We start from the raw sequence: 13193 nt of genomic DNA, 5'->3' as shown, positions 1-13193 counted from the left end.
CGCCAGGGTTGATTCAGCTGATCTGGCTGGCTAGGCAGGTGTCCCCGTCCACCCTCACTGCTCTATGTGCATCCCTCTTGAAGCTGTGCACTCAGTCGAAGAGGACGACCTTCTCCGATAGAGGAGAGGACCATTCTTTGATCAAGGGTATACGAGTAGCTGCACTCCCCTGCTGGAACCTCCAAACAAGTCTCAAGCTCCATACTCACTAGGATGGCCATAATCCAAAGGACAAAACAACAAGTAGTGGTTAAGTAGGTGGAGGATGTAGAAACCTCATTCTTTGCTGGTGGGAATGTAAAATGGTACAGCTGCTTTGGAGAAGTCTAGTAGTTTCTCAAATGATTACAACATAGAGTTATCATATGGCACAGCAATTCCATTTCTAGGTATATTTTCAAGAGAAACGAAAACACATGTCCACACAAAATTTGGACATGCAGCATTATTCATAATATATGAAAATTTATATAAACCTCCAATGGGTGAATGGATAAGCAGAATGTGGTATAGTCACACAATGGAATATTATTCAGCCATAAAAACAAATGAAGTGCCCTGCCCGGTTGGCTCAGTGGTAGAGCGTCGGCCTGGCGTGTAGAAGTTCCGGCTTCGATTCCCAGCCAGGGCACACAGGAGAAGCGCCCATTTGCTTCTCCACCTCTCCCCCTCTCCTTCCTCTCTGTCTCTCTCTTCCCCTCCCGCAGCGAGGCTCCATTGGAGCAAAGATGGCTCGGGCGCTGGGGATGGCTCCTTGGCCTCTGCCCCAGGCGCTAGAGTGGCTCTGGTCGCGGCAGAGCGCTGCCCCCTGGTGGGCGTGCCGGGTGGATCCCGGTCGGGCGCATGCGGGAATCTGTCTGACTGTCTCTCCCGGTTTCTAGCTTCAGAAAAATACAAAAAAAACAAAACAAAACAGAACAAAAAAATGAAGTATTAATCCAAGCTACAACATGAAGAACCTAAAAAACATTATTGAAAAATGATGAAAGGAACCTGCTATATAAAACTGTAATAGTACGATGACATTTACATGGAATATTGAGAATAGACAGATCTATAGAGACAGAAAGTAGATGAGTTGTTGTCTAGGGCTGGTGGTAGGGATGGAAAGTCACTGCTAATTGGTAAGGGATATTTAGAGTGAGAAAAAAAGTTCTAAAATTAGATTGTGTTAATAGTTGTACAACTCTGTGAACATTCTAAGAACCATTAAATTCTTAACTCTCAGGGTACAGAAAATCGGGCCACAGGCCTGATTTAGTCAGTTAGCAGTAGTTTATCCACTCTTGTTCTACAATGGTTGGCAAACTCATTAGTCAACAGAGCCAAATATCAATAGTACAATGATTAAGATTTCTTTTGAGAGCCAAATTTTTTAAACTTAAACTATATAGGTAGGTACATTCCTTATCAAGGTAGCGCCTGCACGTAGTATTTTGTGGAAGAATCACACTCAAGGGGCCAAAGAGCCGCATGGGGCTCACGAGCCACGCTTTGCTGACCACTGTAGGAGAAAAATGTGGTTCCTTGATAAATTACAATTACTCTATTTTTTTTAAAGTATCCCTCACCTCTCCCTAACTCATACTCAGGACAGTAGAGACACTGTTGATAAGATTATGCAGGACATCTACAGTCCTTCATCATCATTTGGAAATACTCCAATTTATGAAAATTTAGAGAACAAGGAACACAGATTTTGTATTTAGTAGAATTCAACAAGTCCTCATTAGAGAGACAGAAGCACATCTTTACCCAAAGAAAATTCTTTAAGGGTTACTAAGTTGGAGAGTTCTTAGGAAACAAGTGTGTGCAAAAGGAAGAACAGAAGAAAAAGAACAGTTGTTTGAAACAAACAAAATGATTAAGAACTGTACTTGAGAGTTTGTGAAATTTCTCACATCAATCTGATCTCTATTCACTGAGATAAAAAAAATAAAGTCAGGACTACCAACTTAAAAGGGAAACTTCAAAAAAGTTAAAAGCATCATGCAAAATCAAGATATTATTGTGTTTTTTAAGTAAAGCATTAAAAACTATTGAGAAGAAAATTACATTGCTCTTGTTAAAAGCAAAATGATTGTTTCTGGTTTAGCTCTGGGGCACATAGATTGTTTCATCTTCTTTTACAATAGAAAGGTTTCTAAAAAGAGCACTTTACTTCTCAGTGATAAGTACTTTGTTTTCTTTATCTCCAGTACTTAGCAGAGTGCTTGGTACTCAAATGTTTTTTGAGTTGTACTCAACAACAAAGAAAAAGGATGGAAAATGCGTGAGCAGAGATTTGTTGAGAGTCTGTTTCAGATATGAAAAATCATATAAAAAAAGAAAATAACATAATAAAGAATTACCAGCAAGAAGGATTTATATTAATTGGAAAGAAAAGAAACTGACACATATGGGAAACTTGGAAGTTTTATTTTGTTTGTCTAGGTAAAAGGAAAAAATAGACATCTAGACCTTAAAATCATACAAAAAATACTAGTGGTCCAACTTGGAGACAATTTTCATAGTTTGAAAGAAAGAAGATAAAAAAATTAAAAAAAAATTTTATTTAGTGTCATGCCAGTGGCTGAGGCCAGGCAGGTTCACATTGGATTCGGGCAGACGGCAGATAAACTGTGGAGCCAGAAAGCGTTAGGGCCATCGCGTTTAATAAAGTCCCACAATGGAGGACAAGCACACAGGGAAAACCACTTTTCAGGCAAACGAACTGCAAGAATGGCCCCGCACAGTGGTGGACAGGGAATCAGTCATCCGTCACCTGCAATCCCCCTGAGCACTAACACCTATAGCCTTATATAGGCCATACACATGTGACACTGCCCCATGCTCACACACTAATCAGGCAAAGTGCCTGCTCCTGGTAACCCCGTAAACAAGCCTAACAGCCATTTTACTCACATTTAGAAAATTAAATTTAACAAGGTGACATTGATCAGTAAGAGTACATAGGTTTTAGGTAAATATTTCTATAGCTTTGAACTGTTGATTACGTTGTATACCCATCACCTAGTCAAATCATTTTCCATCAAGAAGATAAAGAATTAAAGGCAAATTGATACTCAGGTTTATGGGGGACTGACATACTGATGTTGGTATCATCCAAAAGCGGTATGGTTTAAGAAGCTAAGAATGTAATTCAAGCAAAGGCAGGAATTCTGTCTTCCTGTTAAAGTTGTGTTAATGAAAAAATATTTAAGGATGTGGGCCAAAGAAAGTAAATGTAATAGAATGAAGAACAATATGCCACACTCATAATGTCAGATGGCTCATTAAAGCTGTTGAAGCAGAGGAGTTCTTCCTTAAAGAATATGTGAAAGAAAACAGAAGATAAACTCCTATGGCCCACATAGGATCACAGGGAGACAATGGAGATAAAAGAATATTTAAAAACAAATTTGAAAAAAATGATCCATGGGAAGGGGCATTTTATAAGATGAGATATTCAATCTTTTTTAGCCAGACCAGGTGATGGTACAGTGGATTGAGTCTGGGGACTGAGACGCAAAGGACTCAGGTTTGAAATTCCGAGGTCACCGGCTTGAGTGTGGGATCCTAGACATGATCCCATTGTCACTGGCTTGAAGCCCAAGGTCGCTGGCTTGCACAAGGGGTCACTCGCTCTGCTGTATAGCCTCCCTCCCATCAAGGCACATATGAGAAAGTAATCACTGAACAACTAAGGTGTCACAACAAAGAATTGATGCTTCTCATCTCTCTCCCTTCCTGTCCATCTGTCCCTAACTGTCCCTCTCTCTCACAAAAAAAGAGGGCTAGCCAAAAGTGATCTTTCCTCAGGAAGGAATTAGCCACTATAAACCTTTGAAATCAAGGTGCTGCTGGAAGGGAGAAAAGAATTCTCTAAACTAAAGAGAATCAGAAAGAACTGCACCAGGGAAGGCAAACATACCAAATAGCACACTAAACTCTTGTGTGTTTTATTTGAAGGTTACACATCACCTGTTCGAGAGCTGTTGAAGCTTTTCTCCCTTGCTGTAGATCAATTGCAGCTGCCATCAGTAAACATGCTTTCTGTGTAATCAGAACGACTTGATTGGAAGGACAAAACTGGGACAGCTGATAAGAAATAACAAGAATATCAGTGAATAGTGAAAATTCTGCCAGGTGAACATGAACAATCAGAATTAAAATCAGCAATATTCTGTCTGAATGAGAAAATTCAACTGGAAAAGTACATCTCACCTTAAAAATTATATAGACTATAACATCAATTTACAGGTTCTTTATATTACTTTCCATTGTTTTTTAAGCAACTTTCTAGAGATAAATGTTTCATTTCTTCATAATTTTCCCATCTTTCCCAGTGACAAGTGCTGTAATTTGGCCCTGTATTTCTATCTTCTTGGTTTATGCTGTAATTTCTAAGTGATCCCCGCCCCCCAGAAAACAGACTTCCACTTTGCATGAGCCCAAATTAGTACATATATTGTGACAGTTGAAAGAGACATCAAATCTTGACAGTCATTAAACATAACCTCATCATTAAACCTTGTCATCTAACTTTAGGGAAAAAACCTCCCTGGTTTATATTAAAATAAAACTCTAGGCCACTTGTGACTTTTACATGGAATCTTTTTTTTTTTAAATATTTTTAAAAGATTTTATTTATTCATTTGAGAGGAGGAAGAAGGAGAAGGAGAAGGAGAAGGAGAAGGAGAAGGAGAAGGAGAAGGAGAAGGAGAAGAAGAAGAAGAAGAAGAAGAAGAAGAAGAAGAAGAAGAAGAAGAAGAAAGAGAGAGAGAGAGAGAGAGAGAGAGAGAGAGAGAGAGAGAAGGGAGGAGCAGGAAGTATCAACTCCCATATGTGCCTAGACCGAGTGAGCCCAGGGCTTCGAACCAGCGACCTCAGCACTTCCAGGTTGACACTTTATCCACTGTGCCACCAGAGGTCAGGCCTCACATGGAATCTTACTAGTGCTACCAAAAACATCAAAACTAAAAGTAATTTATTTCACTTAGTTAAAATTATACCTAAACTTCCAAAGACTATTCTTAATCTTCCCAAGTGTTTAGTGATCATAATCATCACCATCACTGAATTAATAGCATTTCAAGACACCCAATCTCTCTAAGTCTCAGGTTACTTGTATATAAAACAAGAGAGTTGTGCTAGATTATCACTATAGTCCTTTCCAGTTTGAAAACTCTTAATCATTTAATCTATCTCCATATAGCAAACTGTATACTCCTGAATGTGTATGAGCAATAGTCTTTAGCCCTCTCCTTTTATTTTTTAATCAATACCTGTTTTTCTTTCTTGTATCTAACCTCTACCTTGGAGACTAACAAATATTTTTAAATGCTTATAATTTCAAAACAAGCCTGCAAATCTTTACAGATAGAACCCTCTCTAGGAAAAATTTTAAAGTAGGCTCAAGCTTCTTAGCATCGTTTTTACCACCTGTTGTCCCCAGATACCTATTCTATATTTCTTTTTTTTTAAACAGAGACAGAGAGAGGGATAGATAGGGACAGACAGACAGGAACAGAAAGAGATGAGAAGCATCAATCATCAGTTTTTCATTGCGACACCTTAGTTGTTCATTTATTGCTTTCTCATATGTGTCTTGACCGGGGCCTTCAGCAGATGGAGTAACCCCTTGCTCAAGCCAGCGACTTTGGGTCCAAGCTGGTGAGCTTTGCTCAAACCTGATGAGCCCGCACTCAAGCTGGCGACCTCGGGTCTAGAACCTGGGTCGAAATCCCAGTCCGACGCTCTATCTACTGCACCACTGCCTGATCAGGCCCTATTCTATATTTCTATAGACTTATACCCATACATCTTCCTAATGTTTCCATAACTGACAACTTCTTAGAGGATTCTCCTCATAAAGATAGTTATATTTTAATATAGGCCTGTGGGAGACTGGAATTCCTTCAAAAGCAAAAAAGTAAGTCTCTTATGGTAGAACTTTAGGCTCCATGATGATTGTTAGTGACATTTTGGTATAGGGAGAAGAACTTCATGTTCTCATATTCTACCCTAAAGGGATCAAGTTCTCCTTAGGTCATTCCTGTTTAGACATACTATATTAAAAGATCCCACATTAAAAGCCAATCCTGCCTGACCAGATGGTGGCATGGTGGATAGAGCATCGACTTGGGACATTGAAGACCCAGGTTCAAAACCCTGAGGTCAACAGTTTAAGTGTAGGCTCACCAGCTTGAGTGCAGGATTACAGACATGATCCCATGGTCACTGGCTTGAGCCTAAAGATCACTGGCTTGAACGAGGGGTCACTGGGTCAGCTGGAGCACGCCCCCTCCCCGGTCAAGGCACATATGAGAAAGCAATCAATGAACAACTAAGGTGCCGCAACAAGTTGATGCTTCTCATCTCTCTCCCTTCCTGTCTGCCTCTCTCTAGCTCGTTAAAAAAAAAAAGCCAATCATACTCTATATTTAGTCACAATGGTGATATCCTTATTGTGGTACATACGTAAGATACTTAGTAAAGAGACTTACCTTGTAAGAAACTATGAAAAACTCTCTCATTATCACTGAGTCTGTGCTACATCGCACAGCCAAGTTCCAAGCTGAAAGTTAACATGAAGTAATTTAGTTAGGAAAATCTGCTATTTAACATGTACCAGTATAATATCTATACTGACATTTTAAATATTAATATTCTAATGAAGTTATTTCTCAGGGTTAAAAAAGCTAACTTTAGTTTCTAGAGAAAATTTGTCAGGTAAATTTAGAGACTTCTATTACATCCAATCTTCAACTCTAGGCCAATGACCAATGGAGGTAGTGCTGATTAAAAACAAAAAAAAATTGGAAGATATACAATAAATTCTTACAACAAATACATCTAAAAATGAGAATCACCAAGGACATCACCAACAGGCATTGGTGAAAATAAGTTAAAATTTAGCAAAGAACATGGTACACAAAAATCAAGGGTTGAAGAAAACTGCTAGAAAAATTTACATCTTCCATAGAGCAGTGGAAGCCCACATTAGGCAATATTCAATTCAGCATGATCCTCACATTGTAATATCAAAATTAAAATTCAGTAAAAGAAATTAAGCTGAGATTAAGTAAATTATCCTTATGCCCAGAAATACAAATGGAAGAGCTAGAATTTGAATTCACATCTGTTGAATCTAGCACCCCATGACGTTTCACATAACCACAGAATCTTTGTTTACCTAATTTTCTGAACCAATGAACATCATTAATCTTTGAGTCTGAAGGTAAGCGTTCTCCAACAAAACACATGGGAAATTTCAGGAGAGCTGCAAACAGGAGAATTTGATATTAAGGTCTTTTACTATGGCTAAGTTGTTAATTCTGCTTCAAAAAGTCAAACATGAGCAACATGAGTTTGAATTTATCAAGTTCTTTGTGTGTGTGTGTGTGTGTGTGTGTGTGTGTGAGAGAGAGAGAGAGAGAGAGAGCGAGCGCAATAGAGGGGGGGAGAGAGAGAGCATGGGTGCATTCCAGAAGTAATTAAAATGACAAAAGCATTACCAAGTTCCAAGAAGCTGTTAACTCAAACTCTTGAGGAACAAACCCATCTTTGGAGAGATTTATAATTTTAATTAAAGCAATCATTCATCACCTGAGGTAGAAGATATGACTTACATGTAAAGAAATAAAGAATTGGAACAATTATTAAAAAGACTAAAATGGAGACCAAGAATTGGAAGAGTATCAATAGGCTGGCATAATATTTACTGAGCTCCCACAGCAAGCACATTACAGAACCAGAATATGATGTCACCAGAAAGCATTTACTACATACTATACTTACATTCCCTTCTGAGAGATAAGGATGTCAACTAGCAAAGTTATTGTCTTTTGAAAAACTTTGGTTTATAAACCACTTTGCTACATTTAACACCTTGTTGACAGGTATTAGTCATAAAATTTAACTACAGCAATAACCAGAATAGTTGCTAAGATGTGCAGTTTGGGGTGTGTTTTGGATATTAGGAAAATAAGTATGTGAGCAGTAGAAGTGGGAAGACCTGTTAGGCAAAAGGGAGACACCATGTAAGAAAGCATGGAGTGGGAAAAGGAATAAGATGTAGCTAGGAGGTTAGCTTGGATGAAGGGGACAGAAGGTAATTATTAGCAGATAGGGGAGATGACGCAGACTTGGGTAGATAGATGGATAACTTCAAAATAACAGTAAACCTCTGAATCTGATTCAAAAGACATGAAAACTAGCAGGGTTCAGAATATTTTTATTTGTCTTGATCTTTATTTTGCTCATTCAACTCAGGAAGGGAGAAAGGAAGGGAGGAACGGAGGGAGGGAGGAAATGTTTTTAAAAGAAATAGTAACAGAAACAGAGCTGAAATCATATTTGGAAATGAATGCTAGGGATGACAAACTTCTCTCTGCTTGTGAATAAAGAAACCAAGGTAGATTGCTATGACAAATGTTAACAAAACCTTGAAGCTTAACTCAAAAATGAAGTTTAAGTCAGTGTGCTCAATGTACCTGGAAAATTTAATACAGGATAGAGACAAGAGAAAGGACTGAAAATGAACAAAGAGCTATTTACCTGTATTCAAGTAAGTCAAAAGTCTACACATTTCTTGCTTCCTAAAAAACAAAACAAAAAAAGATTTCTTACTGTTCCAAAGCTTTATTATAGAAAAGTACCACAACAAAACTATTTGTGCCTGAGAGCTGTGCAAAAATGCAACATTGTGAAGTTTGTTCAAGGCTCCAAGAAGTCGGGTCAACACTATTTTCCCCCACTATAGGATCCTGTTCCTCATACCCAGTGCCCTCATATTTTTTCTCTTCCCCTTTTACATTAGCAAAGGACTTCAATTACTGATAAGGTTTTATATTACAGAACCATAGAATTTGAGAGTTGGTTGTAATCTCTGATTTTCAAGGGTTTTTTTTTTTTGAGGGGAAATTAAAACCCTTGTTTCAAATAAAATTTATAGAAGTCTAGTATACAAGAAGATAAAAGTGAAGCTGCTCTAAGCCCTGGCTGGTTGGCTCAGTGGTAGAGCATCGGCCCGGCATGAGGAAGTCTCGGGTTTGATTCCTGGCCAGGGCACACAGGAGATGTGCCCATCTGCTTCTCCACCCTTCTCCTTCTCCTTCCTCTCAGTCTCTCTCTCTTCCTCTCCCGCAGCCAAGGCTCCATTGGAGCAAAGTTGTCCCGGGCGCTGAGGATGGCTCCATGGTCTCCACGTCAGGCGCTAGAATGGCTCTGGTTACAGCGGAGCAATGCCCCAAATGGGCAGAGCATTGCCCCCTGGTGGGCATGCCGGGTAGATCCCGGTCAGGCGCATGTGGGAGTGTGTCTCTCTGCCTCCCCGCCTCTCACTTCAGAAAAATACAAAAAAAAAAAAAAAAAAAGTGAAGCTGCTTTGGTTGAACCAGTGGATGGAGGCCTAGAGCCTCTTCTTCCTAAGAGTCCCTGAGTCAGTGCCACAGAGTTTCTGGGGTTCTGAGGAACATAGTTTAAAAAACACTTACCCCATCCAGAGAAAACAGATCTGGACATGGGGGGGGGGGTGATATACCCAAGGTAATAAAAATAACAACAATGTCAAGACTAATATCCAGGCCTGACCAGATGGTGGCTCAGTGGATAAAAGCATCAAACTGGGATGCTGAGGACTCACGTTCAAAACCCTGAGGTCACTGGCTTGAGCATGGGCTCACCAGCTTGAGCCTAAGGTCGCTGGCTTGAGCAAGGGGTCGGGTCACTCGCTCTGCTGGAGCCCCCTAGTCAAGGCACATATGAGAAAGCAATCAATGAACAACTAAGACACTGCAAGGAAGAATTGATGCTTCTCAACTCTCTTCTTTCTAGCCTGTCTGTCCCTGTCTCTCTCTTCCAAAAAAAAGGGACTAATACCCAGGTCTCTTGACCCTTTGTCAAGCTTCTTTAAGGGGTATGTACATTTTGACAAAGGAAAACATTCTGTTTTACTTAAACAAAGGATTGAATATGGAAGTATCAGCAAACTGAAATAAGGAAGGTTATAGGAAGTAGGATAGAGCATATATAACACTGGCTTTATCAGGACAAGGTATAGTATTACATAATACTGTGCTTCAAGAAAAGTAGCAGCTTTTTCAGAGATAAACATTAGAATTCTAGTTTATATAAAGTAACTTCTTACAGTAAATTTTATTAATTTGAATTTCAGTGGAACTAAAGTTATATTCTTCCTTATTTCAGTGACAATATAAAATAATCTAGGAAGGATCCATTAATGCAAATAAATAGTACAAATAAGTATGATTATATGAAAAGGGATATATATGGTTTATTTAAGAGACAAAGTGTTTTTAAATTTTTAGCAAATTTGTTTAATACTGCTAATTAAAAAACCATAAGATTTTCAAAGAGAAAGGAACTTTTGTAATCATAGTCCATCTTTTTACAATTTAACAGATGAAGAAAATAAAGCTTAGAAGTTTTAAATAAATTGTTTTTGCCTGAAGCAAACCAGAAGTTAGTGAAATAGCTGAAACTAGAACTCAATTCTCTGTGTCTTCCCATCGAAGAAGGCTTTAAAAAAAAGGTTAAGGTCTAACCAATTTGTTAAATAAGGTCCTGAACTCTACCTGAAAACACGCTAGCAAATGTTCTTTATTACTGTATTTATTTGAAAACAATTAGTATACAAAGTATTTCGTATTTTAAATTTATCATTAATTCAAACAGGATCCCTTTCCTTTTCCTCATTTCCAGATTGGTTTTAATGATTGGGGTGTGACTGCATGTCACAGTTACATGGACTATGAAGCACCTTGTAAGTCTAGTGATAAAGATCTTTTAAAGAACTGATATTCAACTTCACCCATGGTGGTGCAGTGAATAAAGCATCCACCTGGAATGCTGAGGTCACCGGTTCAAAACCCAGGGCTTGTCCAGTCAAGGCACATACAGGAAGCAACTACTATCAGTTGATGCTTCCATCTCCTCTCTCTCCAATAAATAAAATCTTAGAAAAAAAAAAAAAGTACTGATATTTAGTCATTTAAATAAACTGAATGGCTATCATTCTGAAGTTCCAGAGATACAAATATAAATACAAATAGTTCTAGCCTTCAAGGAGCTAGTAACTACGGGGTTTAGTCTCTTAGTTTCTTTTTTTATTTTTTAACTTTAAAAATGAATTTATTGGGGTGACACTGGTTAATAAAATTATATAGGTTTCAGGTACACAATTCTATAATACATTATCTTATATATTGTATTGTGTGTTTATCACCCTAAGTCAAATTTGCATCCATCACTATCTCCCCTTGACCCACTTCTACCTCCCCCACCCCCAGTTCCCTTGGATAATCACTCTAGTGTTGTATATGTGTTTTTCTTAATCCCTTCACCTTTTCTACCCTGTCACCTATCCTCCTCCCCTCTGACAGCTGTCAGTCTGTTCTCTGTATCTATGAGTCTGTTTCTATTTTGTTTGACAGTTTACTTTATCCATTTAACTTTTTATTGTGGAAAATTTCAGGTCCTCCTGGTTTGCTTGGTGGTAGAGTGTCGATCTGGTGTGTGGATGTCTCAGGTTTGATTCCTGGTCAGGGCACACAGGAGAAGCACCCATCTGCTTCTCCACCTCTCTCCATCTCAATTCTCTCTCTCTCTCTCTCTCTCTCTCCCCTCAACCTTCAGCCATGGCTCAACTGGAGCAAGTTGGCGCTGGGTGCTGAGGATGGCTCCATGGCCTCCACCTGAGGTGCTAGGAAGAGCTCAGTTCCTGAGCAATAGCCCCAGATGGGCAGAGCATTGACCCCTAGTGTGCTTGCTGAGTGGATCTCTGCTGGGATGCATGTGGGAGCCTGTCTCTGACTCCCTTCCTCTCACTGAATAAAAAAAAATCAAAGATGTTTATATATTAACAGATAAGAGAATCCCCATGTACCCATTCAGGTACACAATTCTATAATACATTATCTTACATATTGTATTGTGTGTTTACCACCCTAAGTCAAATTTCTATAATTATTGACATATAATTATTGAGCTCTGTAATTGACTCATCATCACATTTACTTCATGATACCCTCCACTGACTCCTTTCCCTCCCATATTATTCTGAAGCAAATTCCAGACATCGTATCATTTCATCCATAAATAGTTTAGGATGTGTCTCTAAGAGACAAAGATTCTTTTAAGGAACATAACACTACCATTATATGCTTTAAAATTCATAATTTCTTATTATCATCTAATATTTGGTTATTAGTCAAATTTTCAATTGCCTAATATCTTTTTCTGTAGTTTGCCTGAGTTGCCTTCTAATAGATTCAATGAGCCTGTAAAGAGGCAAAACTTATATATGGTTGGGTAAAATTTGTATTATGAAAAAAAGCTGTCATCAATCCAATATTATCTAAGTAACAGATATTTCCCAAACAATTTAGTTGAAAAAAAAAATATGTTGCCCTGGCCGGTTGGATCAGTGGTAGAGCGTCGGCCTGGCGTGTGGAAGTCCCGGGTTCAATTCCCGGCCAGGGCACACAGGAGAGGCGCTCATCTGCTTCTCCACCCCTCCCCCTCTCCTTCCTCTCTGTCTCTCTCTTCCCCTCCCGCAGCCGAGGCTCCACTGGAGCAAAGATGGCCCAGGCGCTGGGGATGGCTCCTCGGCCTCTGCCCCGGGAGCTAGAGTGGCTCTGGTCGCAACAGAGCGACACCCCGGAGGGGCAGAGCATCGCCCCTGGTGGGCGTGCCGGGTGGATCCCGGTCGGGCGCATGCGGGAGTCTGTCTGACTGTCTCTCCCCGTTTCCAGCTTCAGAAAAATACAGAAAAAATAAAAAGAAAAAAGAAAAAAAAAGAAAAAAATATGTTGTCTTCAGGTACAAATATATAAAACTAATGTGAAGCAGAGACACAAAAAGCAGAGTTTTGTATAAGTAAAGAATGTAGAGATGATAGGATTTCTTTGAAAGGTAACCCTAATCAAGGCCTTGAATAGTTTTCTTTCAAATCATTAGGAGGTATTGAATTTTGTCAATGAAAAAAATCAGTGACCCAATTCTTCCACAAACTGTTAAGTTCTTGCTATTTTATACCACAGAAAATGTGAGCAGAAAGATATTTGAATATTCCTAGCTGAGCTGATACAGAATCAACAAGCCAACCAGGTTATATGCTTCTGTAGGAAAGGAAGGGGTATGTCTATATTTAAGTCTCCTGTTAACAAAGAAACAGATGCCATTATCAT

General features: G+C 39.0%; 1 protein-coding gene across 1 annotated transcript in view; it reads right to left on the bottom strand.

Annotated features, from left to right (window-relative positions):
- Positions 1 to 13193, bottom strand: part of TEX11 (testis expressed 11) — a 169724-nt gene that overhangs the window by 36057 nt on the left and 120474 nt on the right. Inside the window, exons 20-23 of the mRNA XM_066357816.1 lie at positions 8542 to 8582; positions 7178 to 7264; positions 6489 to 6559; positions 3964 to 4080 (exon numbers count right to left, since the gene is read on the bottom strand). Coding sequence (XP_066213913.1) covers positions 3964 to 4080; positions 6489 to 6559; positions 7178 to 7264; positions 8542 to 8582 — 316 coding nt within the window. The remainder of the gene's footprint in view (positions 1 to 3963; positions 4081 to 6488; positions 6560 to 7177; positions 7265 to 8541; positions 8583 to 13193) is intronic.

The sequence above is a fragment of the Saccopteryx leptura genome, chromosome X (genome assembly GCF_036850995.1).
Source record: "Saccopteryx leptura isolate mSacLep1 chromosome X, mSacLep1_pri_phased_curated, whole genome shotgun sequence".
Taxonomy (NCBI): Eukaryota; Metazoa; Chordata; class Mammalia; order Chiroptera; family Emballonuridae; genus Saccopteryx; species Saccopteryx leptura.
This window is presented reverse-complemented; position numbering and strand designations above follow the sequence as displayed.